This window comes from Hypomesus transpacificus, chromosome 6 (assembly GCF_021917145.1).
Source record: "Hypomesus transpacificus isolate Combined female chromosome 6, fHypTra1, whole genome shotgun sequence".
NCBI lineage: Eukaryota > Metazoa > Chordata > Actinopteri > Osmeriformes > Osmeridae > Hypomesus > Hypomesus transpacificus.
In genome coordinates this window covers 4879001-4905038 of record NC_061065.1, presented here as the reverse complement: position 1 = coordinate 4905038, position 26038 = coordinate 4879001, and the positions used below count along the sequence as shown (strand labels likewise).

Below are 26038 nucleotides of genomic sequence, written 5' to 3'. Positions count from 1 at the left end.
ATCACTTTGACAGATGACAAAGCAAACCTAGTTTTCGCAGTATATTTCATGACATGAAACTGCAAGCGAAAGTAACTTCCCCTGTACTTACAGTAACTAATCGGGGACAATGGGAGAGTGTTAGAGCGTTCATAATTCATAGTTCATGATTCTTTATAATGGTAGCCATGCTGTTCCCACAGGATATCTCAAATTAGTACCAAATATCCAAACCTAACCAAAATTATCAGAAAAATGGAAACACAATGATTGCAAGCATCCTGTCCCTTAGCCTCATTACGCGATTTGTGGTCATGGTCGACGTATTTCTTTTTACATGCAGTTTCTCTGCAGTTAAAGGGTTGTTATTTACCTGCACCATCTTACTATGTCTAGCTTTATACACCTGCCCAGTAAAAACAACATTAAAATCAGTATTTGGGTTTACCAGGCATCTGGTATTTATACAACACAACTGACGACACCCACAAACCATTTTCATAAATGGCCTACAACAAAAGTGGTTTTGTCAGGATTGTGTAGTTTTCCACCGTGGTCATGCCTCTAAAATGGAGACGTTAGCTTAATTCCTCCCAACTTCACCAAAAGTTTGCTAATCCGCCAGTAGAAAAACTATGCAGATTTTGTTGGATTTGATCTGAACCTCATCTTTGGTTTTGTAGAACTTCCGTGGAATTGCATACATAGTATGTATCCAAATGAACATTGTCGGCAAAGTTGATTTGGGTGAAAGTGTTTTATTAAAGCATACACAGACCAGCCAATATGTTCATAGACCTGTCCTGTGGCATTAAAGATAAAAGTGCTTCTCTGCTGTTTACTCAACCGGAAGCTTGTTGACACCAAAGCCAAAGGCTGGTAAAAGAGGGGTGAGATCCTGGGGCCTCATGTATAAAATATTGCGCAGCTTACATACCAGAGGATGGAATACGGCCAAAACTTGAAAATTACATTGCACAGAAATATTCACATGTAAATGTGAGGAAATGTGTCCTGTTTGGCGGCCTGCATCAGGTATTAGCAACAAAAGAATGTCGGCGGAGTGGAAAACTGTCACTAGGGCCATAAATGCTGTGGGTTCGGAGAACCGGATCATGGCAGAAATTAAGAATAAATGGTCCGATGTGAAACTCGAAATTAAGAAACATACCTCCTTATGGATGAGCCAGAGTCAGGCTCACAGAGACAACGGCATTTTCCCATGCCAGTCTTGTAAAGTTGTCCAGCACAGCGATTAGGCTATATATTTCATCTGTGGTAAATAATTTGTGCTTCGTGCAATATTAACCATATACAAAGGGTGACATGCATTTCCTGAGGGATTTTGTCATTTGTTTGACACCATCAAGTTTAACAGAAGTTATTAAGTGGTGGCATATTAAACAGTTAATAGCATTTCCCATTTGGGTTTTGGCATTTCGCTGATGTCGTCACATAGTGTCACGCAAGTGTGAATGGCTAGATGGACGGCACGCTTCGTTGACTTCATTGTTTGAATTTTCAGCGAGCGCTCAATAGCCGTTTTCCAACAGCTGTTTTTGATGGAGGGAGTAGAGGAAAGATTGGCGGAACAAGCAAGTAAATATCCTCACCTCTATAATGCCTCTCTGCCGTTTTATAAAGATGCCCAAGTGTTGCTTAATTCATGGAGGGAGATTTCGAAAACAATTGGCTTGACGCTAGTGGAGTGCAAGGCGTGATGGAAGAAACTGCCCTACGTCAGTACATCGAGTGTCACGCGAATGTTGAGCACAGGCAACTGTTCGCCGAAGTATAAATGCAGGAGCCTGAGCGGCACTTTCTTTTTTTGGCAGCGACCATTTCAGAAGTATCAGCGACATAAGTATAAATCAAGCCTAACTGTAGTGGAAACTTTATTTTGTAATGTTTGGTGAGTTTCGGTAGCCTGGTCCTACCAGGCTCTCGTACATTTCATTTGTACAGAGATACTGGGCTCGCTACATTGACAATCGTTTCCTTGATGTCGGGTTCTCTGTTGAAGTTTAAAACTATTGGATCTGCCCAGAGACACTAGATCTGCCATAACCAATCACTAGCGTTTGCCTTAGCCAACCTTTTCACCACTAACGGAGCTAGCTGGAAAATCTAACTTTGCCTGAACCCCGTGGGAGGAGGGCCACAACATCATGGCCACCAAGAAAGCTCAGCAAAGATTGTTCTTCCTCCAGTTTTAACTTCTAGATAATCGGCAGCATTGCACAACGCCATTACTGAACTACAACTCAAACTAGCGCACAACATCAACGTCATCGTTCTCAGCCACTCCCTCTGTTTGCTTATTGGACCGCCAAAAATGTGGCTGGAAAAAAATGCCTAATATACCGAAGTCCCTAGTACATAAGGAAAATGAAAATTTAGCGGAAGTACGTAGGAAGGCAGACCCAGGCTAGAGTTTCGGCACTTTTCAGTTAGAATTTGCCACGTTACAGAGCCAGAAAAGACTTTGCAGACGGCCCGCACATTCTAATGTCAACTTAATTTGTATACATCACCGCGTGCGTGAAAACCAGCATACGCAAGCATTTCTTGCGTACGCAACGTTTATACATGAGGCCCAGAAGATTTGAAGATTGCCTATTTCCATTGTTCTATAACTAATAAAAGAAAAAGACGTACTCAGTTCATGCAAATCTTCATTTACTGATACATTTTTGTGAAACAATGAACCTTATCGATGAAGAATGGGATCGCAGCATGGGCACCCAAACCTCACTTTGTAATCACGACAGAAACCAACTTCCTGGTCTTCGTTGCGACAGACGACGCCTTGGGTCGGATTGTAGCTGGAAGAAATCATGTTTGGGATCAGTACAGTAGTTGACACTACCTCTATCTACTAGTGTTGATAAAACTTTGCTGATAGGATTATTACAGTTTTCAAGTATTATTACAGTTTTCAAGGAACAGATTGTTTCAGCACTGCTATTGCCAATATTCCACAGTAGAGCATTGCTATTGAAATGATAAGACTAATAGTTCTACAGTTAATGCCTGTCTTCCGGCATCATTAGGCAGAGTTATAGAAAACAAGACCAAATTGTACATCGATTAGTTAAAAACACCCTTTGGTCAGACATATATCCCACACGTGTACTGAATTTCAAGTCAATGGGACCAGTGGGACATTAGAAGATTTTTTTTTATTTTGGCCACATTTTCACTGTTTAGAAAATCCAAGTTGCAGCCAGTATGGGTTTTTGAGGCTTTTTTGTTCCTCATGAGAAATGAAGCATATGTCCCGAGTTTCAGATATTTGGACATGTAACGGAGTTAGAACAGTGAAACTCGCTCCTCAGGTACGTAACAGGCCCCACGCATCAACGAAGGGCTAGCTTTTCTTTGGCATAGATGGTAGTGGTCATGCTTGGTAAGTCGGGGGTCGTGCGTTCGAGCCCAGTGAGTGTCGTGACGGAGCGTGGCTACAGCTGTTACATTCCCAGCACAGACACATGATGTGGAAATAGGTGTGTTCGACTTCATGCAGCGCCGGTAAACGGCTGACTTGAAGCAGTTCGACATGGACTGACTTCATGCAGCGCTGCAGCCGGCTGCAGGTGGCTCACTTGAAACAGTGAATTCTGGTTAGACTTTTTGAGACGGGGCCGAGGCTAGGTCACCGAGGCTAGGTCACTGTGACGTAGCCATCAAAGTACCGTGAGATCGATTCGAGAACTGCCAGCTGTGTAGCTGAGCGCATTTTCTCAAGAGCAACTGCACGGGTTCTAATGACGACACAGCAATTTCATGATTGGCCAGACTCACACACCACAACTTTGACGCGTGTTTTATATTCATTCTGACACCTTCAGTTTGCTAATTATAATAATTATCAATCTGCTGATTGGAGAGAAAGTTTCAAAGAGAAAAGTTGTAATGTAAAGAAAAAAACTATAATACTGGGGCAGTGCACATTAATGAACATGATTATAAATGTGCCACAATTAGCCAAAATGACTACTTTTCATCTGTAGACACTTGACAACATTTTAAAAAGTCACCCTAAAAAACTATGCATCTCATATTAATAAAAACACAGATTAATGATTTTTTTTAAGTACAAGAATTAGATTGATTGATTACAAACACACTAAATCCTTTAAATACATGATAAGGGACATTTTATCTAAATTTATGACTGACATAGCTAAACTCAGCAAACCACGGGACTTGACGGCTCTGTTTTCAACTCCTCCCCCGACTGCAAGTGGCAACTCCTGTCAATCAGTCCATCTAGCCGCAACCGATGTCGAACACACCTAATGCCATCACTTCTTATTGGGGCGTGGCTTGCTGCGCCACCTATGTGGGTCATTTGTGGTGTGGTTACTCATGGCCTGTAGTTTTAATGCCAAATTAAAAATGATTTTACCAAGGAGATCTTGAGTTATTGGGCAGTTTAAGGGGAGAATAATAATAATAAAACCACCAATAACAATAGGTTTCTTCTTGACGGATGAATTGTAATAATTGTACTTACATATAGAAATTTTGCCCAGTACTGATGGCAGGTGTATTGGTGTCCACGGTGACGCTCTCTATGTAGAGGGGATGAGCACAGATGGACCCAGGGTAGGCCTCCTGCAGGTTACTGAGGAGCTCCCAGTCCCCTGTCCCACCAGGGTTGTCACGATCGTACCACTTGCTCCAGCACACTGCTCAAGACCAACACAGTGGATTAACGGCCGTGGATAAATGAAAACACTGGAAATAGCCTCAGGAAACATCATCAAGTGTTCTTTTTTGGTTTTGTTTCTTTTGGTTTTCAGAAACAGTTGGACTATATAGGCTGCCTAGTTCAAGCTGGTTACCTCCTAGTCCACAAAATGGTGGATGGCAGCTGAAGCGAACACGGTAGTCCTCACAGCATGTTTTGGGTGGCTGGTCGGCGTTGTTACAGACAAAGCCTGTGGTCGTGTCAACCCTGAACGACAACCATAGAAAGCATACTTTACAATGATAATTTTTGTGGCAACCTTTTACCCATATTTTACATTCTACATATTCTACACACTTACTGACTAAACATCAACTCCCCTCACCACAGATTTTCTTTTTGTTGTTGTTTCTTTTTACCTTCAGTAAAATACGTTTTGCTATTCTTATTCAACATGGCTTGTTTCTCTCTATAGGCCGGGTTGGGACATAGTGAACTCAAAACTACATAGCTATGGTTTGGTGCAGTTTCACCAACTCAAGGTGAGGGAGGGAGTGCGATATGAATGATGAAAACAGCATTAACAGCTAATTGATAAGTAAGCTAATCAAACTTGGTTGTACTTACGCGGCAAATACATTCCCTGTTGCAGTGTGACTCACTCCACTGATGGTGGTGACCTCAATCTGTACAGGACTGGGACAGATCTTTCCAGGGTACTCAGAGCGTAGATCCACCAGGGTCTCAAAGTCTCCGTTCCCAGTGGGGTCGTCCCTGTCAAACCAGTCTGTCCAGCACTCTAAACCAGTCACAAACCGAAGAGCACATGATAAATGTTTCCCAGCTCTTAAAACTATGCATTTCCACCTTAAAAAAACCCAAAATGGTCATACTTACGAATGTGAACAGGGTAGTAGCAGGGAGCTGCTGAGCACAGAAAAAAGCTTGAATTTATATCTATGAACTCAAGATGATTATGCTTTTGAATGTTTTTCTAAAATATTTTTCATCAGTGTACCATACAAATGTGCTTATGTCAATCTTACTTGAATTAATATTCTGAATAGGATGGCACGGTGCACTGATGACTGTAAAAAGAAGAAATAATTCTTAGTCATGTGACCTCACAAATATTTTTTGTATAGTTTTTGAGAAGATTAAAAAAAAAATACTTTCAGGCTTAACAGGGTCCAATGTTGAGCACAGAAAAAAGGTTGAATTTATATCTATGAACTCAAGATGATTATGCTTTTGAATGTTTATCTAAAATATGTTTCATCAGTGTACCATGCAAATGTTCTTATGTCAATCTTACTTGGCTTAATATTCTCAACAGGCTGGCTTGGTTTACTGATGTCTGTAAAAAGAAGAAAGAATTCTTAGTCATGTGACCTCACAAATATGTTTTGTATAGTTTTTGAGAAGATTTTAAAAAGTCTTACCTTCAGGCTCAACAAGATCCACTGATGAACACAAAAAAAGTATTTTTTGTATTAAACATAAAATAATTATGTAATTAACAATAAATTCTACTTGTGATAATCTAAATAATACTTACATTTAAGTAACTATAAATATTCTGTATTATGGTTTTGCGTACTCACATTTAAAAGGCGCACCAGAGCTGAAGAGCAGTCCTGCAATCATGGCGAAGCCCAGCTGAGAAGGAAACATTGAAGATGGACAAAAGTCAGTCATGGAAAATTCAGTCACCTTTTCAAGCACAAGGATTAAACTATATTGAAAATATAGCATTACGTACCATTTGGATCATGTTAGCTATGGACGAGATGTGGGCTGCACCTATTCTCAGATCTTGAAGAAAAGTATTTCAAAACATTACAATTCCATTAAACTCCTTACTACTACAAAACCTAGATACAATCAAAATACTTAAAATATAGTCAAAAATGCTCACCAAGAAAGGAAAAAATGCGACAGCAGTTCTTGCTCACTTCGAAGCTGGATTCTGTGTGTGTTCGAGGGAGTTGTCCCATTTTATATTCAGCAAATTCATATTTTGTATTGTGAAAACTCACCTTACTTCCCTGAAAACACAGTAACCCAAAACTCTTTATTTTTGAATAACACCCCGTAAAATGTATTGTTAGATTGCATATTCTATTGATTATATATTCTTCTGATTGGTCAAGAAAACAAAAGGTTATGGTAATAGCTGAAAATACTGAACTGTTTCTCAGGTATATTCATTTCCGCTGTTACTTGTGAATATGTCCCCGTAATGCAGCCCTCATGTTACACAAAAAAGTACCTTTTCAAAAGGACACCGGAGGCCTGTTCCATGAAGATATTTGATTACTGGGGTGCACTGTATCCACTGGCGAGGTCAAGAGTGAAAAATAACTTTGCTTTTGAAAGCATTGTGAGAGACTCTTCTGTGCGGGGCAGAGGGAAGGCATCTTTGCGGGTTATGCTGTTAAATTTGCGATAATCTACACAAAACCTCAAAGTACCATCTATTCTGCCTAGTTCCTATAGAATACTAATGCCACACAGAGAAAACTGCACATATTTTTTCTTGTCTGGGGTTATTTAGGAACATATTTACATCCCTCTGTAATGTAACACTAGGTTTAAGCTGCCATTAATGTAGAACATGTGTGTCATGCCCAGTTTGTCCTTGTACAATAATATTCTATTATTCCACACCCAACCCCTCCCACCACACCAGACAGACTTAACCCCACCCATGCCCATGCCCAGACACACAAACACACACAGGAGACTCCTCTCAGTTTTATGTACCCCTTTACAACTCATGTCTCTCCTTTATGTTTACATTTGACATGACAGAAAAGCTTCCAATATGGCTCCTACAACCCCTGCCAAAGCTGTTCCTCAAACATACATCGCCTGGCAACACACTTTAAGTCCTTGAACCCTTCCTCCCTAAGCCCTCCAAGCCCCCCCCTTCCTCATCCCCCCAACCCCGTTCGTCAACCCTAATCTCTGCTGCCTGTTTCTCTCAGAAAACAGCTCCTCTAATTAGTCCCTGAGCTGCGTTCAGGGTCTTTGTGCTCCGGTCATTATGTTGGTTGGGAGATCCTGGTCTCCTGTTGGTGAAGTCCCTCTCTCAGTGGGGCCACGGGGAAGTCAGGGGCCACTGAATCCCACCATTCACATAGTCAAACAGCAAGGTCCACAACAAGCCGTGTCTCATTTGTCTGGCTGGGAGCCCAATGCTGGAGGCTCAATACTGGAGCCCACGAGCTGGAGGCTGGAGTCTAAAGGCTATGGACTGGAGACAAGGGGATGGAAGCTGAAGGCTAGGGGCTAGAGGATGGAGGCTACGGGTTGGAGGCTATTGGCTGGTGGCTAGAGGCTAGCGTGTAGGGGCTGGAGGCTTGGGGCTGGGGGTAAAGGCTGTGGCCTGAGGGTAACAGACTAGGAGTTGGGGTAAGGAGTGGAGGCTAGAGGCCAGAGATTGGAGGATGAACATTAGAGGCTAGAGTGTATGGGCTTGAGGAGAAAAGTTTGAGGCTGGCTTGTACGTTTTAGCAGGCCCTTCATGGTCTGTCTACTATGTGAAGGTCTTGTTCTTTGAATATGCAATCAGAAAGCTAGGTCAGCAGCTCTATTGAAGGTATGTGTGTGTGTGTTCATCGGTGTGTGTGTCAATGCCTGGGTATGTGGGTGAATGGAAGGAAACTATTCCACCTGAAATCTCAGTCAAGGACCCTACAGGACCTTACAGAACCCTACATAAGATATTTCAGATAGATCCAGCCTTTGGCCTTTAGGGAACAATCACCCCGTATTGGACTGAACATTTTCGTTTTTTTACACCAGTATAAAACCAAATAAAACAGCACGCTCACCTACACAGCGCTCTACAAATGACTGGGGTGATTAGCGAGGTCAGCGGTAGAGAGGGTACAAGCTCCAGCAAACGAGAGCACACCAGCGGGCTCCCAGAACGAGGCCTGTAAACGTCTCTGTGTTTCGAGCCAGAGTTACGATCAACCGAGATCTGTTTTTCTGAGGACGGCTCTGTGTTTGCTGCTCCGGTGCTGCAGGGACCCACAACATGATACAAGCGTAAAAAATAAGACAACAAAGCACAACAAGCTCACACGCATTTACACAGACATTCTCATACAGATACACTGCAGGATAGGCATCTGGGTGGTGAAGCGTTTCAATTATTATACGTTGAGAACACTTGAAAGAGGAGGAGAAGTTTTTAAAGGGGCAATTGACTGCAAAACCGATTTTACCTTGTCATTGTTGAAAAAGACAGTTCGGAGGGTAAACTGAACATACCGTGAATATCAAAGTCTATTGACACCTCTTTCCTATTCAAATCTCAAAAAGAAAAAATTTGGCTGTAAAACGCTAGCTTTTCAACAAAGCCACCGGTCCTACGAAGGACCGGTGATCGCCCTCTTATTGGCTCTGGTCTGTATCTTTGTCACGCCCCAGAATTTACATCCAGACCAACCAGAGGTAGCGTCTATCTCCGATACTAGTTTAGCTGCGCGCTGCTCTGTGTAGGCTACTTATAAGGAATTACAAAGAAGAACGTTTTGAATTATATGGAAGCAAATCGTGACCAAAATTCAAATGAAAATGCATTTCCAGAAATGCATTTTCATTTTAAGAATGTGGCTGCATTATTTGACTCATAAATCAAATTAGTATTCAATCATCCTATTTGCATTTTCATTTTCTTCTTTAAGACTGCTCATTCTTTCCCTTAATCAAAATGAAAACGAAAAAGACATTTGAAATTTAATTTTCAAAATATGCCCCAGCAAATAGATACCAAAATTCAATTTGAAATGTAAAATTTGAAAATGAAAATGCATTTCCAGAAATGCATTTTCATTTTAAGAACGTGGCTGCAAAATCGTGACCACAATTCAAATTCAAATGCATTTCCAGAATTGCATTTTCATTTTCAAGAACGTGGCTGCAAAATCGTGACCACAATTCAAATTCAAATGCATTTCCAGAAATGCATTTTCATTTTAAGAATGTGGCTGCATTATTTGACTCATAAATCAAATTAGTACTGATTAGTACTGAGCAGACATTGCATTTTCATTTTCATGTTCTGCCCGCAAAGAACTGCCCATAATTCGAAAACGAAAATGCATTCTGAGCGGCGCAGTAGAGTGACGTCAGTAGCCGCTCTTCTTCAGCTCCCTGCTGACCGAGCTACCCATCTTGTTCGGTAGGGGGCGGTGTGCACATACGCATTGCATTACATGACAAATGTGCCGGGAAATTGATTGAATTGCCGGGTCTTTAGAGGACGCATCACAGATCATGGCGCTCCCTCAAATTGTGCAGACACTGATAGAATTAGCTGAGCTGGTAGAAACTAATAATATATCTGAGTCTGATGCCCGTGACCGAGTAGAACAAGTCACAGAGAGCTTGGCTGCATACTCTGCCGTCACAGACGTACACATTAATGAGGTTGCCATAGTAAACCTCTCTTAAGTCCTGGAACGGCTGGATGCTGTGGAGCCTCAAATGGGACGGGGACGACCAACCATCCACATCCCGTTCGAGTCCATCGAAAACTATTTATTAAATGGTTTAAAAATAAAGGACATAGCGGAGCTGTTGTCGGCCACCAGACCATCCGTCGGAGGATGCAAAGCAACGGATTTATGGAGCTAGAAAGCTGACAAAAGTATCTGAATTTGAATATGAAAGATCTGAAATATTTGTGTGTTGAATTTCATAAAACTGAAATATATTGCTGTTGAATATATAATATCTGAATTATTTTTATGCCAAATTTAATACAACTGAATTATTTTGATCCAAAAATAAAACATTCTAAAATTCAGATTGCAGGAATTCAGATTCTTGAAATTCAGATTGCGGAAATTCAAATTCAGATTGCGGAAATTCAGATTTTGTCTGAACCAGGCCAAAGGTGAAACAGCTTGCTTTCACAGGAAAAAGTAGACCATTTAATAAATAGTTTTCGATGGACTCGAACGGGATGTGGATGGTTGGTCGTCCCCGTCCCATTTGAGGCTCCACAGCATCCAGCCGTTCCAGGACTGAAGAGAGGTTTACTATGGCAACCTCATTAATGTGTAGGCCTACGTCTGTGACGGCAGAGTATGCAGCCAAGCTCTCTGTGACTTGTTCTACTCGGTCACGGGCATCAGACTCAGATATATTATTAGTTTCTACCAGCTCAGCTAATTCTATCAGTGTCTGCACAATTTGAGGGAGCGCCATGATCTGTGATGCGTCCTCTAAAGACCCGGCAATTCAATCAATTTCCCGGCACATTTGTCATGTAATGCAATGCGTATGTGCACACCGCCCCCTACCGAACAAGATGGGTAGCTCGGTCAGCAGGGAGCTGAAGAAGAGCGGCTACTGACGTCACTCTACTGCGCCGCTCAGAATGCATTTTCGTTTTCGAATTATGGGCAGTTCTTTGCGGGCAGAACATGAAAATGAAAATGCAATGTCTGCTCAGTACTAATCAGTACTAATTTGATTTATGAGTCAAATAATGCAGCCACATTCTTAAAATGAAAATGCATTTCTGGAAATACATTTGAATTTGAATTATGGTCACGATTTTGCAGCCACGTTCTTAAAATGAAAATGCATTTCTGGAAATGCATTTGAATTTGAATTGTGGTCACGATTTTGCAGCCACGTTCTTGAAAATGAAAATGCAATTCTGGAAATGCATTTGAATTTGAATTGTGGTCACGATTTTGCAGCCACGTTCTTAAAATGAAAATGCATTTCTGGAAATGCATTTTCATTTTCAAATTTTACATTTCAAATTGAATTTTGGTATCTATTTGCTGGGGCATATTTTGAAAATTAAATTTCAAATGTCTTTTTCGTTTTCATTTTAATTAAGGGAAAGAATGAGCAGTCTTAAAGAAGAAAATGAAAATGCAAATAGGATGATTGAATACTAATTTGATTTATGAGTCAAATAATGCAGCCACATTCTTAAAATGAAAATGCATTTCTGGAAATGCATTTTCATTTGAATTTTGGTCACGATTTGCTTCCATAGAATTATAACAAGGATATTGATTATGGACCACGGTTGTAAATGCTGTGTTCCAGGCTGTACAGGGAAGGCTAACACTTACAGTCTTCCCAAGGAGCCAAACATTCAACAGGCATGGCTGCTGTTGTCTATGAGAAGATCCAGGCGAAGTTCGACACTCAATCATTCATTTGCTCTGAACATTTCACCCAAGACAGTTTTGACAACCTTGGACAATTTCAAGCAGGATATGCTAGGAAGCTGAACCTGGAAAGGAGGTGCTGTTCCAACGTATGCTCATTGCAACCGCAAGCTATAAGGACAGTAAGATGTTGTGCTAACAGTTATTAGCAATGCTAACGTTTCCTGTATATAGCATACCAGGTAGAATGCTAAATACGTTTCTACACACATCAAATGACTCTAGCTAGACTAGCTGTAGTCGGCATTAGAAGGGAAGCTTCCGAAAAATAGCCAGAAAACGAACTGCAGTCTGGCTTATTGCTAACGCCTGTCTAGATAATCTATTTGAAAGAACTGGAGAAAGGCAGGTTTTAGATACAGGATACATTAGCATTGCTAGTAACTGTTACTAGTAACACCTAGACTGTAGGCATGTTAACAAGTTTAGCTTGCTAGTTAATGCAAGAGCATAGAATGTGTAATAATTTAGCCTAGTTTATTGGCAATGGGGCTAACGTTGATTCATGTTCCTGACTGTGTTTCATTCAAATAAATAACCTGTGTAATGAAAATCGACAATTCACGATGCATGTTTGTCCAGATTTTTGTCATGTTATTTTACAGCAAGATATCTAGAGCTAGCCTAGCTAGCTAACTGAAGCCGAGTAGAATCACGATTGCAACAACGTTTGGTTGCTAAGCTGTAGCCTAATGTTCTACCCACCTAAGTCAATCCAGTTTGCTTCAACAACAGAAGTGGAAACAAGTAATGTTATCATTTCAAATGTTATATAGTAAATCTGTTGAAAACAGTGTTGTGTAGACACAATAGATTTATTTGCGCGTTTTTATTTCAAGTCTCCAACTTCAGTGTTTCAGCGAGTGCTGCTGTTGGCCGTGTTGCGTTTTTGCTCCCAGCTTCACTCGTTGATAACCAACCAATCAGCGCGCAGCTTATCTAAATATTAATGAGCATACCATAAAAGGAGAAAAGCTAGTGTTTTTTCCCGGGAACATTTCAGACGATCTGTAAGAGGGCATAGAACAGCACCCGGGCCATTTTGAACCCAACCAATGTTACATACCCTATTCGGAGACCTTAAGGAACAGTGTGAAATACCCAAAAAACCCAGTCAATTGCCCCTTTAAAGGAGTTTGGAACCTCTCAGTTCATTTTCTATTTCCAAGGGGCGTTATGCAACGAGTGGAGACCAAAACACCTCTGGATGCAATTGTATAAAATTGGATTGATACATCCATTCAGAGCAACAAAACGTCATGGTTGTGCCTCAACGGTGTTCATCTGTACAGTCGTTGTATTAAACCCGCCCCATAACAGATAAATCATTGTGATTGGTCTAACCAGATCCTGGTTGGTTGGAAATCTGCTTGAATGGGAGGTTGTCCAGGCCAGTCTTCGAGAGCAGATAAAACAGGGACCAATCAAGTGCTCTGGTTCTCAGACTACCTCCACCCCATCACCAACACTTGACCTCAGAGTGGAAACAACCTGAAATCAAACACTTGTCTAGACACAATGTTTGTTGACCCGAGCACCAATCTTGTTTGCCTTCAAGCCTCCTCATTACAACTCTGCAAACAGGAAACAGGGGAGGATAAACACGCAGCACATTGTCTGCAGAACACGGGGTGAGTCTGCTAAGAGGAAGCAGCTCTCTCCTCACACTGTGGGACTGGCAGGTACAGAGAGACGGGACATGTTTGGAGTTAAGTGGGTCAAGTCAAAGTGGACAGGGAAAGAGACAGCAAGAAAGAAACGTTTCTAAATGTTCATTAGGTTACAGTAACCACTAAGGTGACAGGTTAGTACATTATTAACCACTATGGTTAACTGCCATGCAACTACAAACCCATGTCTATAATCAAAACATTGTAGGTATACAGGAATTAACATGGCATTTAATGAAACCCACAGGACTCGACTGGAAAGGCCTAGACTGGTTGAACCTGAAGCAGAGTTATGTGAGGGTTAAGGGTTGAAAATTGAGGGATTTATGTAGGCGGTGTGACTGTTGTAGAGCCAAGTCCCCATTCCAATGGTGCAGTTTGTTGTAGCAGCAGTGCCCCCACCCCCCCCCCCCCCCCCATGCACTTTTGAAGGTCAGAAAAGATAACATATCAGGATACAGGAATTAGTTGTATCCATTGTGCTTAAGCCTATCAGAAGACAGGATGGAGGTGGAGTTGAGGGACGGTCCCAGATATTCTCTGATTGAACAGTCGACATGGTTTTATAAATACTTCTGTGTTTCATAACGGCTGGTTCAGTTCTAGAATAAAACTGAACCCAACTTAAAGAGACAATCTCTGATCCTAGCCCTAATTAGACTCTTATTCCCACAATGTTTAGAGGTATTAGTCTGAGGGGCAGACAGGGGTTGTTCCAGGGACAGGAAATGAAAGAGGACGTGTCTGGTGTCCAGACAGGCTGGCGGATGATTGAGTCGGCTTCTCACCGTTAGTAGTCATGATGAATCCTCTTAGCTGTGGCTAACGGTGCAGACCCAGCTACCTCCCATGATTCTTTTCTCAGTCTCACTCCGGAATGTTCCGACTTCTCCGGTTTTCAAGCGGCTCCGGTTCCGTCTGACAGTCTAGGACTGGTTCTCCGTCTGTGTGTATTTAGGTAGGTGGGCGCGTGTGTGTGTACTTTTAGCATGCGTGTCAATGTGTGTGTGTCAGCCTTGTCTTTGAGGATTCCTCACTGTTTGAGGCTGATCACATTGTGGTTGCCATCACAACTTGGAATAGTTGGTGAGTGTCCACCACAAATAGAACATGAGTAGGGAGACACTCTCATCTCTCTGTCTGTCTTTCTCTCTCACACACAGACAAACACACCTCACCCCCATCTCCATTTCCCGCCATCCTTCCTCTACTCCCTTTCATCTTCCTCCTGTTCCCCACCCCCTCATCTTCCTCCCCTCCTCTCCTCCTTTCCTCTGCAGTTTGTAGGAGCAGAGAGCATCTGAGAGCAGTGGCCCTGAGAGCCGAGCCATGCTCCAGCAGGAATGTGTTTAACTAAGTCAGGAGCCAGCTTGATAAGGTTCTAGGCTCAGTCCAGAAAAGGATTAGCCCTGGTTTTCACTTGTTTACAGTGGCGGGACAGGCGGAGGTAAACGGAGCTGAATGAAGTCTGTGTGGAACTGTCTATTCCCATGACCACGTCAGTAAATACGGACCTATTCAGTGACTTTATTAAAAAACCTTGGGGTTGTAACTGGGCAGATTAGTGGCTATGGAGACAGGATCAGACTGATGTTTTCCAGACACACACAGGAACATTAGAGAGAGGACGGACAGTGATAACGGGGGAGAGAAGCAAGAAGGGTCAAAGGAAGAGAGGAAGGCGGATGGGGGGGGGGGGTGAAAGGAAGAGAGCATATGAAAAAGAGAGAAGACTATCACTCTTTTGTGCTGCGTCTGAGAGGAATGTAGTTCTAACAACCCCTCGTGTTCATCTATCTGTGTGTCCTCCGCACGACACTTACACTAACCAGTCAGCCAGGCAGTCCACAATGCAATAAATCAGTCCGTCAGTTAGCCAGACAGTTAGTTTACAAGTTAGTCGCTTATCCCATGAGGCATCTACTCCTTCAGTTATCTAGTCAGGCAGTCAGCAAGTCAACCAGCCAGTCTGCAAGTCAGCCAGTCAGCACGTTATTTGGTAGCCAGGTAGCCAGTTGGCGTAGAGGGGTGGAGGGGGAGGGGTAGTTCCTGGATATTTACCTTGGCAAACCCAGTGTCCTCAGAAGAACCCTGCACACTTTGATTTCAGCGTGGGTCGTTCCCCAGCTGGTCTGGAGCAAAGAAAGTGTGAGAACGAGACATAGAGTGTGAGAGTAAGACAGAGAGAGGGATAGAGCAAGACATAGACAGAGGGATAGAGCAAGACAGAGAGAAAAGGATGGAGCAAGACAGAGAGAGTAAGGACAGAAAAGTGTGAGACAGAAAGACGTACGACAGTGAGACAGGGTGTGTGTGGCAAGGAGATCAAAGGAGAGCGCATAACAGAGAAAGAGAGACAGGGTATGAGAGTGAGACAGGAAGAGTGTGTGAAAAAGAAAGTACACGAGTGAGACAGAGAAATGAAAAATGAATAGCCTCAACCAATCATCTCCTCCGTCTCCCCCATATCCCCTTCTCTCTCTGTGGGACAATAGTCCCATTGTGGCGGGGTCCTGATGTTGGCAGAGGGGGTCGTCCTCTGGTGCCGCAGGGCTGGGTGGGCCCAGCTAAGCCTTGCTAGGCCCAGGCGTGGGTGTTCCGAGTCTGGCTGATAATGTCGTGGTGCCTCCGGATGCTATACAGCCTGGCATCTGCTCAAAGTCTTTCTCTCTCTCTCTTTCTCTCTCTCTTTATCTTTCTCTCTCTCTCTCTCTCTCTCTCTCTCTCTTTCTCTCTCTCTCTCTGTCTGTCTCTCTTCCTTCCTCTCTCTTTCTCTGTCCCTTTCTTGTAATGGGACAGAAACCAGATGTTTGGGCAAAAATTGGTTGTTTTTCAGGAGAGTCATTCAGTTTCCCTGCAATGTTCCATTTGTCCATGTGAGAGAAAGAGAGGGAGGGAGTGAGACAAAGACAGGGAGGGAGTGAGAGAAAGAGAGAGGGAAAATCTTTTTATTCCTCCCTAAGGGGACCTGAGAAGATGTCTAGTACACTCTGGACCTGTGATTATGACCTGGTAAATAATCTGCTGAGAGAGAGAGAGAGAGAGAGACAGAGAGAAACAGAGAGAGAAACAGAGAGAGAGAGAGAGAGAGAGTAGTTTCTCAGAAACAAGAATGAGAGGATGAAGGAAGTCAGATAAGTGTATGTAATGGTTTCTATGAGAGGCAGTCTTGGGTGAAACTACTGAAAAACTTGCTCATACACATGCATTCATCAGAAGTTCTTTAGCGCTGTTGTACTGATGTCATGCCAATACATTCTGAACTAGAGAAGGTACAATTTCTGGGGAAATTGTAGGGTGTGCTTGCGTGCTTGCTTGCTTGCTTGCTTGCTGTGATATTTTCAAGCATTTAGCCTACTCATATTGCATAATTAATTAAGAACCCCCTTTGAAACAAGCTGAACCCCCTTTGAAACAGGCTATTGTAAAAACGTTGTCACCGGCAGTATTTCAGATGGAAACGCGATTCAAACAGTACCACCTGCTACTTAAAATATGCCCCCAAAAAAGTAAATAAGCTTGACATTTATTTAGGGGGAAATGGCTAGAGCTAATTCAAAAGAAGTTTGCTAAGACGAGCAAGCACTAGTTGCTGTTTGTGATTGTTTGAAAGCGCTGGAAATTAGAATGTTTCTTTTGACATAAAGTTTAAGCTGTGGCATTGCAGACATCGACGCACCACACAAGCTTGAGTTTAAAATACATTATTTAATGTGACATTACTTACTGTACATGCAAGTCTTGATTTGCTTAAATGTACACATGCTGCTAGTACACCACAGCACAATACGATACTCGCTGTGCAACAGCACATCTATGCACGTTGTATCCATGTGTCGGTGCTAACGTGTGCTGACGTTGTGATGTTAGCACTGAATTCCCTTTGTTGACACGAGGCACTTTTTGCCACAAAAACTTAATTTCAGCCTAAACCGTGCAACGGAATGTAAATAAATATACAAGCAACTCAATCGCTACCAAGACTAAACTTTTTACATCAACGTTGTCTATGTAGTCTAAATTTTGACGGATAATAATAAGATATATGTGAGAGAACAATGGTAATTCATTAATTTAGAAGAAAGAGAAGCGAGGAGAGATAGAGAAGGGGGGAGAGAGAGGGAGAAGGGAGGGGAGAGAGAAGGGGGAGAGAGAGAGGGAGAATGGAAGGGAGAGACAAGGGGGAGAGAAAAAGGGGAGGGGAGAGAGAGAGAGAGAAGGAGGGAGAGAGAGAGAAGGGAAAGGAGGAGGGGAAGGCGGGAGAGAGAGAAGGCGGGAGAGGGGACGATTTTCAGTGCGCCTGAAAGTTTGTTTCAGTACATCCGTAACTGTTTGAAATTAGGTTTTTATAAGGTGGGTATGAGGCTAATATGGGTGGAGAAAAATACAAGGTTAAAACCAGATCTTTGTAGTTTATTGATAAGAAATTATGCAATCAAACACACCAAGGTGTCTCAGTCCAGATCAGTGATACCAGTCAATGTTACCAGTCTCTCTTCACGGTTTTCTCTTCAGTAGAGATAACCGAAGGCCCTTGTGAGAACAGTCTTGACAGAAATCAGAGAGAGGGTTGGGGGGGGAATCAAAGGGGGGGCAGAATATCCAATAGGGGGACAGAATATCCAATGGGGGACAGACCATCCCAAGGTCTGATGATGTCCAGGAGCAAAGGGTTACATCCTCCACGGCCTGCCTAGTTCTTATCTCGTCATGTTGACTTTTACTCTCAAGAGTTGTGAGGCTCATTGTGACCGCTCCAGTCCCATAATGTTAACATTTCGCCTCCCCTGTCAGCAGGCTGACCTATAGCATTCCTCCTCACACCAAAAGTTACATTCCCCAGAACATGGTTCACGTTTCACAGACTTAGAAATATCTTGGTGCATAAATTCATACATTTGGAAAATAAATTCATCTTCATTATATCTGGATCATTGATTACATTTGGAATATATGTTCCACATTGTCATTACACATTTTGTATATCTGAGGTATTGATTGTTCTTTATTCAACAGAGACATAGAACATATGAAATAGCAGCATTGGATTAGCAGTATAGATTTAATTCCTCTACATTTTCCTAATGTCCTTCCGGCTGACTCGAAGCTGAGAATCCCATTGGCTGCTTCAGGTCAGCCGGGCTGCAGGCGACGTGGCGCTCCATGAAGTCGGAACGCACCTGATAATCCTCAAACATTATGTTTGAACATTAGAAATGTCCAGGAGAAATTAGCTTTCGAGGACGCTATTGCGCTACTTGATCAATAAAAGAGCTTAGCTACTGAAAGTTACTTGGTTTTGTAAATAGCGACGTTACTGCCAAGCTACTGACAAATGCAGTCACTGCTCGACCTCCCTTTTACAATGAACAGAATTTCGGCCGCATTGAGACTGACTCCCGGGTGCACTGAAATAAACTTCATAGCTCACTGAAAATTGTCTCCTCTTCCACCTTCTCTTTTTCTCCCACATTCTCGCACTCTCTCCCCCTTTCTCTCTCTCCTCCCTTCTCTCTCTCCCCTCCCTTCTCTCTCTCCTCTCCCTTCTCTCTCTCCCCTCCCTTCTCTCTCTCCTCTCCCTTCTCTCTCTGCCCTCCCTTCCCTCTCTCCCCCCTTATAGCTATCTCTCTCCCCCTTTATCGCTCTCCTCCCTTCTCTCTCTCCCCTCCCTTCTCTCTCTCCTCTCCCTTCTCTCTCTCCCCTCCCTTCCCTCTCTCCCCCCTTATAGCTCTCTCTCTCCCCCCTTATCGCTCTCCTCCCTTCTCTCTCTCCCCTCCCTTCTCTCTCTCCTCTCCCTTCTCTCTCTCCCCTCCCTTCCCTCTCTCCCCCCTTATCGCTCTCTCTCTCCCCCCTTATCGCTCTCTCTCTCCCCTTCTCTCACTCTCTCCTCCATTCTCTCTTTCCCCTTCCTTCTCTCTCTCCCCTCCCTTCTCTTTCTCTCTCCTCCCTCCCTTCTCTCGCTCTCCTCCCTTCTCTTTCTCTCTCCCCCACTTCTCTCTCTTCTAAATTAATGATTTACTTATTCAAATAACTTATTTTAATGTGTTAATACCAAATCAGTACAACAGTGCTAAAGAACAACTAAGTGTATGAGCAAGTTTTTCAGTAGTTTCGCCCGAGACGGCCTCTCATAGGTTTCGTCAGGTGCACTGCGGTCTGCCTGTCTGTTTTTTATTACTCTCTCCCTAAAGTCACGGACACACTAACACACATCGGTTTGGTAGGCCCTCAATCACCCATGCCCCAGCCCTCAAGCTGTGTGTTTAATGCAGTGTGATGTGGCAGAGTCTAGCTAAACAGGTCGGATGGATGGTCTGTGTATGTATGAGAGAGTGAGAGAGAGAGACATTGGTCATATGATTGACTTGTGGTCTTGGTCTTGAGAGACTGGGGTTTGAATCCCACCAGTAACTGTAAGAACTACTGGTAAGACTGCTGGTCAGATCTAGCACTGTGTACTTACCCAGCTGGTTATATCACTGTGTACTTACCCAGCTGGTCAGATGTGGTCAGAAGTAGCTGGAATGTAGAAAGTTTGACAGTCCAGGCAGGTAAATGCTTCAGTAAGATCTAGCTCATCCATGTGGCCTCATCCCAGCTGTAGGAATGTCTACAGCCCAGAGACAAAGAGCCTGTCACAGCATGGTACACACACACACACACACAAAGACACACACACACAAACACACACACAGTAGCAAGTAACTATCTGCAGCCTGCCTACAGAGACCACGAGAGCACCAAGGGCTCCTATCTTTCTTATATCCACATGATGAGACCACAGAGGTTTCAAGTTGTTATTGTCTGGTGCACAGAACAACCCAAGGTCAGACTGGGCCCTGAAATTCTTGGGACAAGGCAACGCAAAGCAACCTGGCATAACATACCATAAAAGTACTAAGAACATAGATTATGTATATGATAAGCTAAAATAAAAAATACAATAATAATAAACCTCCTAATATACAGAATAAACAAAATAGTATGCAATATACAATATACTAGACCTCTAATACACACAATGACCTATACTAACCTTAGATAAGACCTATACTAACCTAAGACAAGTGGAGTACAGTTAGTGCAAAAGTGCAATATTGAGCTGAAAGTGACAATGTGTAAAGTGACTAGTGAGAAATCAGTATCAATAGTATCAATGACCATATCAATGTCCATTCAGAAGCCTGATGACCCTTGGATAGAAACTGTTGTCCACTCTGCTAGTGCGAGACCGAATGCTACAGTAGCGCCTGTCAGAACGCAACGGGGTAAATAGACTGAAAGATGGGTGGTAACAGTCTCTTAGAATCCTGCCAGCTTTCCTGAGGCATCGTGTGGGGTAGGTGTCTTGTAGGGCTGGGAGCTTCCTGCCAATGATGAATTCAGCAGACCGGACCACACTACATAGGGCCTTGCGGTCCCGGCCTGTGCAGCTCCTATACCACACTGTGATGCAACCAGTCAGAATGCTCTCTATAGTGCATCTGTAAAAGTTGTTATCATTCATTCCTCTTTGTCCTCTCTCTCTCTCTCTGTCTTCTCGTTGGAAGAGTCACCAGCCACCTCTCGCAACCCCACAGCCTCACTATCCTCTACAGCTCCTAGCACAACAATCACCATGTACCAAAACTCACTGTGAGTCTTTCAGACCTATGACCCTGAATCCTGTCTTTAGCCCCAGCCCTAGCCCCAACTCCACCCCCGACTCCAGCCCCAGACCCAGCCTCAGCCTTTTCCAGTCCTCTCCATTTCCCCTCATTTGTGTTTATAGTTTAGGACCTTCTCTGACACAGCAGTTAAAAAAGACCAAGGGTCAGGCTTGAGTACAGGTAGGCAGGCACACACACACACACACCACACACACATGTACACGCTTGCACACACACACACACATGCCGGGCTGAGAGCTCCCTGGAGAGTGCTGAACTTTATCAGTCCAATGATTGTGTTTATGTTGCTGTTAGTTCTAGTTTACACAGTCACAGCTCATAACCAGGTCTGCACATGTTGTCGACTGACATGCAAATACAGTCGATTGGCCTCTGTACTGGCCCTCCGCTGGGTCGTAACACTCTTGACACATTACCGAAGCGTTCTCAGATTGACTGTGAGGGAAGATGCTTGAAGGAATCTTTATGTGGAAAGTGGGTTGAACTCCACACCTTAACAGGCTTTAAACCCAGAACATACCTCTGTTAAACGACGGTCTGCTGCAGCTGGTATTAATGTGTGTGAGGGACACACCTGGCTGTTTTACTGGCCACCACCACACCCCAGTGTGACCTAGGTGGAGGTTCAGAGGGTGACGGTGTCAACAACACGTCCATGGGGTCAAACCAGTGCCCAGCAGGATTGAAATGGCTCTGGAGAGCAGAGCTTGGTTTGAAGTTCTGGAACAAGTGCTGGAGGTCACTGACGTAGAGCAGAGTTGAGATTCCACAGTAGAGCTGGGGGTTCTGGAGCAGAGCTGGGGCGTTGTGGAGCAGAGAACAGCAGGTCCAGGGGGGTTGTGGGGAAAGTCTAATCATGTTTTTCTGGCCACACGCCGTGCATCATCTCCTAAGATGAGTGATAGAACACTTAAGGGGTGCAGACCTCTATCTCTATCACTCTTCCTCTCGCTCTTCCTCTCAGTGTCTCCTTCATTTATTCTGCTGGGAACCTCAACCATCTGTTTTGGCTTTTGTGGTTTTTGGCTTGGGTCCGCGGACCCTCGTCTACTCCAGGACTGAGTGATTCTAGAGTCTCCTTCCATGCCCTCTCTAATTTCGAACGAATAGAAAACAGCACACAGCTACACACATACACACACGCAGCTCATTAACAACAAATACAGACCATAATGAGAAGAAAAGGACCATTTCTCATCTCTTGCCCGCTGCATTTCCCTCATGTTTATGGAATTCCGTTGGTATCAGGTCTTGATTTGCACGCACACAATACATACTGAAATGCCACAATAAAATGGATTCAGAAAAAGGGGATTTTTTGCCTGTGTTTGGAGCGCATTACCGAATTTGACACCAGGGCCTCAGAAGTACAAGAGTGGATGTCGTCATCCCTGAGACACGAGGATTTAGTTTCAAAATATCTCTGTGCTTGACTGAGCTGTAACCAGGCAACTCTGCTCCACAAGGGACTAAACCTTGGAAGCTTTTTCTTGTTAGGCACGGTTTAAAACAGATCAGCACTTTAACTCTCTTCTGAGATGCTGACAACAAACAGCCTTTGCCAATGCCGTGATTGGCCTCACTGTCCGAGAACAGATTCAAGCGTCATCAATCATTTTAATATGAGCGCTCTGCAAGTTAATGTGGTAAAGCATGGGCTGGATTTCCCTTCCATGTGATAGGCCAAGTCAATCACTTCATTCATGACTCACTTTTGCTGTTTGCCAGTGTGCCGCGATATATCATCTTGTCTCATCTGTCCGGAATCCACACACTCTGTTAACTGTGACACTGTGTAACATCAGTCTTTTTTCTGTCTCTCTGTCTTTTTTTTCAGTCTCCAGGTCCCAGGTGTCCTCGGACAGACAGGAGGCTTTGATGGAGAACGTGACCCGCATGTCGGACCGCTCCCGCCAGCTCCAGCAAACCCTGGGAGACGTCTCCACCCAGGAAGACCTCCTGGAGAACATCTGGAAGCTGGAGAACCTGTTCCAGAACCACACCGACTCCCTCCACAGGCTGAGCCTGGTGATGCAGGGCCTGGAGGCGCAGGTGAGGGCCCTGCAGAGCGGCTCCCAGCAGACAGAGGGCCTCCTGGTGCAGCTGGAGGACAGGGTGTACTCTCTGAGCAGCTCCACCCATAGGAACGTGAGTGGCCTCAGCTCAGAGCTGGCCCGGGCTTCAGTCGAGCTGCGCGAGCAGGACCGTCTCTTCCGTGACACCATGGGGCAGATGAGCAGTTTGAGGGACAAGGTGGAGGAGGTCAATTGGACGGTGGGGGCTGTCAATCACACCTTCCACAGTGACATCAGCATCCACCATCTGAAGATACAGGATCTGCAGGTGAGAGTTGGGGGTGGATCCCGCATCATTCCATTTGGAGAGGAATCACTAGATTGAAACCAATATTCCGTCTGTCAAAACTGTCATTCTGATTGCTGTAATTATCTCCAGAAAGCCCAGTGGACTAAAGTTATAGAGGTAAGAGGCTTTCAAACGTTTTGATGACGGCATGTTAACTGCAGGTTCAGATCAGTAACATCTCAGAGGACACCACCAGCCTGTGGGTAACCCACATTCACATGGAGGCCACGCTGAAGAACGAGATGGAGATCCTCAACACCATCACTGAAGACCTCAGGCTGAAGGACTGGGAGCACAGCCTGGCACTCAGGAACCTCACGGTCCTAGAAGGTATTACAACAGCCTCACCTTAGAACAGAGACAACATAGAGTTGCCTGTCGTGAAAGATAAGACACCATAGAACCTCACAAGAACCTCAATATCTCTTAAGCTTTCATACAGCAGCACCTCACCATCATGGAAGGTGAGTCAACATAAAGTATGACCTCTGGATAACCTCAGTGTTGTTAAAGGTCAACATGGCAGCTCACAGGAAGCTGAGACAACATGCTGTAGAACCTCACTGGAATCTCCCTGTCTATATACAGACGACATCCTTAATGTACATGAGGGTTTTTGTCTACCCAAGAAAAAAAAATGTGTAAAAACATTGTTTTGTGAATGCAGCACTCGGGTTCTAGAGAGCTGCAGATTTAGCTTCGCACAGCGGGATGACAATGCCGTGATGTCACCCTGCATGGAGTAGACACGGGTGATTGATGCGAATGTTTACTAAACGAGATGGTGAAATGCTGCATCTGTTTCACATGTGGATGGGCGGGACTGGGTTCTATGAAAGCTGGAAACAATTGCAGGTTATTTTTAGCACGGGGCTGTTTACCCAGGACCCCAGAACCAGGCTCTGTCATTGGCTTTCCACTCTACCCATTTGTTTGTCATTAATAGAGGGCTTAGCCAGGAAAGCTGCACACCCAGTCCAGTTACCAGGGTAATTGGTGGTTTTGGTCCGTCGCACATGCCAGTCCTTACAACTTCTTGTATGTCACTTCTACCCACAGTCCAGTTTGGCAGCACTGTGTATGTATGTGGTGGGTGGAAGGTGGTAAGATGCAGTTATAAATCCTATTGCTTAAACACATTTGGTTGAGCTGCAGGGCTGTAGTGTTGGACTATGACCAAGCGAGAGGCTGATTTGAGGAGAACTGGAAGTGTGGAAACATGAACAGTCTCTGAGCCACTTGATTAAGTGTTACAACCTGGTGAGTGGCATGTTTGTTTTTCCACTGGAGATTCCTCTCCAGCCCACCACTCGCTGTCACCTCAAGCCTGAGCCCTCACTTCCAGAGAAATTATACAGTTACGTAAAACATCATCCGGAGAGATTCATTCTCCTCGGTCAGACAAAATAGGAAGGAAAGTTGGAAGTCGTTTAGGAGGAATCATTTAAAGAACTATGTACACACACACTGTAATTTCTAATAATCGAAGCACTTAAAAAAAAAAAAAACATGGGTCATTTTTTATCTGTTTTCCATGATGATTCATCCAACTCGCTGTTAGCTGCTTGTCACACAGACAACTTGTCCAGAACAAGTGATGTGTCCAGTTGACCATGAGGGTCGGATCCCTTATACAACAGCTCACTCCAAATCAAAATAACCCCTGAGAGCTCCCTGGTGGTCCCTGATCTGAGAGCAGCCAGGGGTGACCTCCTGGAGTGTTTGTGTTGAAGGCTCAGGGTTTAATGAATGGATGATTTTCAGGACTACAGGAGCCACACAGGCCTCACTAAAACAAACCAACGATTACCGGGGGCAGTTTTGCTGCGACACTGGCCCCCCAAGTTGAGTCCACATACAAAAAACAAACACTTGACCTCAAACACTGACCCTTCTCTGGGAGCCACTCAATCAGTGAGATGGATGTCGGTTTTCCCGATACTTGTTCTGGGAACGTGGACTGGCTGTCTGGAATCGACTGCAGCAGATCCATATCTCAGCAGCGTTCAAACGTCTCAGGAACTCCTGGAACATGCCTTTGGTGCTCTGGAGCATGTTGGACAAAGCAAGCCTGGGTTCTGAGAATCCCTGTGGGCTGTGTTGCGGTCCACCTTGTTGCTAACATGTGGTTCCCATTGTGGCTGGCTGGCTGGACTCTCCAAACATGCCTGTCCTCCAGTCAGGAATCCAAGAACAACAGAGCTCTGGGCAGCTGGGTTCAGACGATTAGACAAGTTTAGGATCAGATTCAAGTCTTTAGCTCGACTGTTAATTCACAGGGTGAGGTGGCGCTTGAAACGACCAACAAATTTAAGACACGATCTATGGGTTTACATGAATCATACATGACCATGAAATCCTATTGTATTCGCTGAGAGGGAATAGTGAGGTGAATTTAGGAATGTTGTAACCACGTGTTAGTTCTACTTGAGATATTGCTTTGGG

General features: G+C 44.0%; 2 protein-coding genes across 2 annotated transcripts in view; one reads left to right on the top strand and one right to left on the bottom strand.

The window, feature by feature from the left end:
• Window positions 1–26038, top strand: part of scara5 (scavenger receptor class A, member 5 (putative)) — a 52875-nt gene that overhangs the window by 10106 nt on the left and 16731 nt on the right. Inside the window, exons 4-5 of the mRNA XM_047021689.1 lie at window positions 23067–23572; window positions 23755–23923. Of these exons, the coding sequence (XP_046877645.1) occupies window positions 23067–23572; window positions 23755–23923 (675 nt within the window). The remainder of the gene's footprint in view (window positions 1–23066; window positions 23573–23754; window positions 23924–26038) is intronic.
• On the bottom strand, window positions 2481–7386 carry LOC124468755. The gene is made up of 12 exons (XM_047021690.1): window positions 6948–7386; window positions 6594–6723; window positions 6438–6490; window positions 6280–6334; window positions 6118–6138; window positions 5991–6032; window positions 5722–5763; window positions 5573–5602; window positions 5303–5474; window positions 4830–4942; window positions 4499–4673; window positions 2481–2804 (listed from the first exon to the last, which is right to left on the bottom strand). Exons 2-12 carry the CDS (start codon window positions 6670–6672, stop codon window positions 2690–2692), a joined length of 897 nt encoding a protein of 298 aa, XP_046877646.1. The 5' UTR covers window positions 6673–6723; window positions 6948–7386; the 3' UTR covers window positions 2481–2689.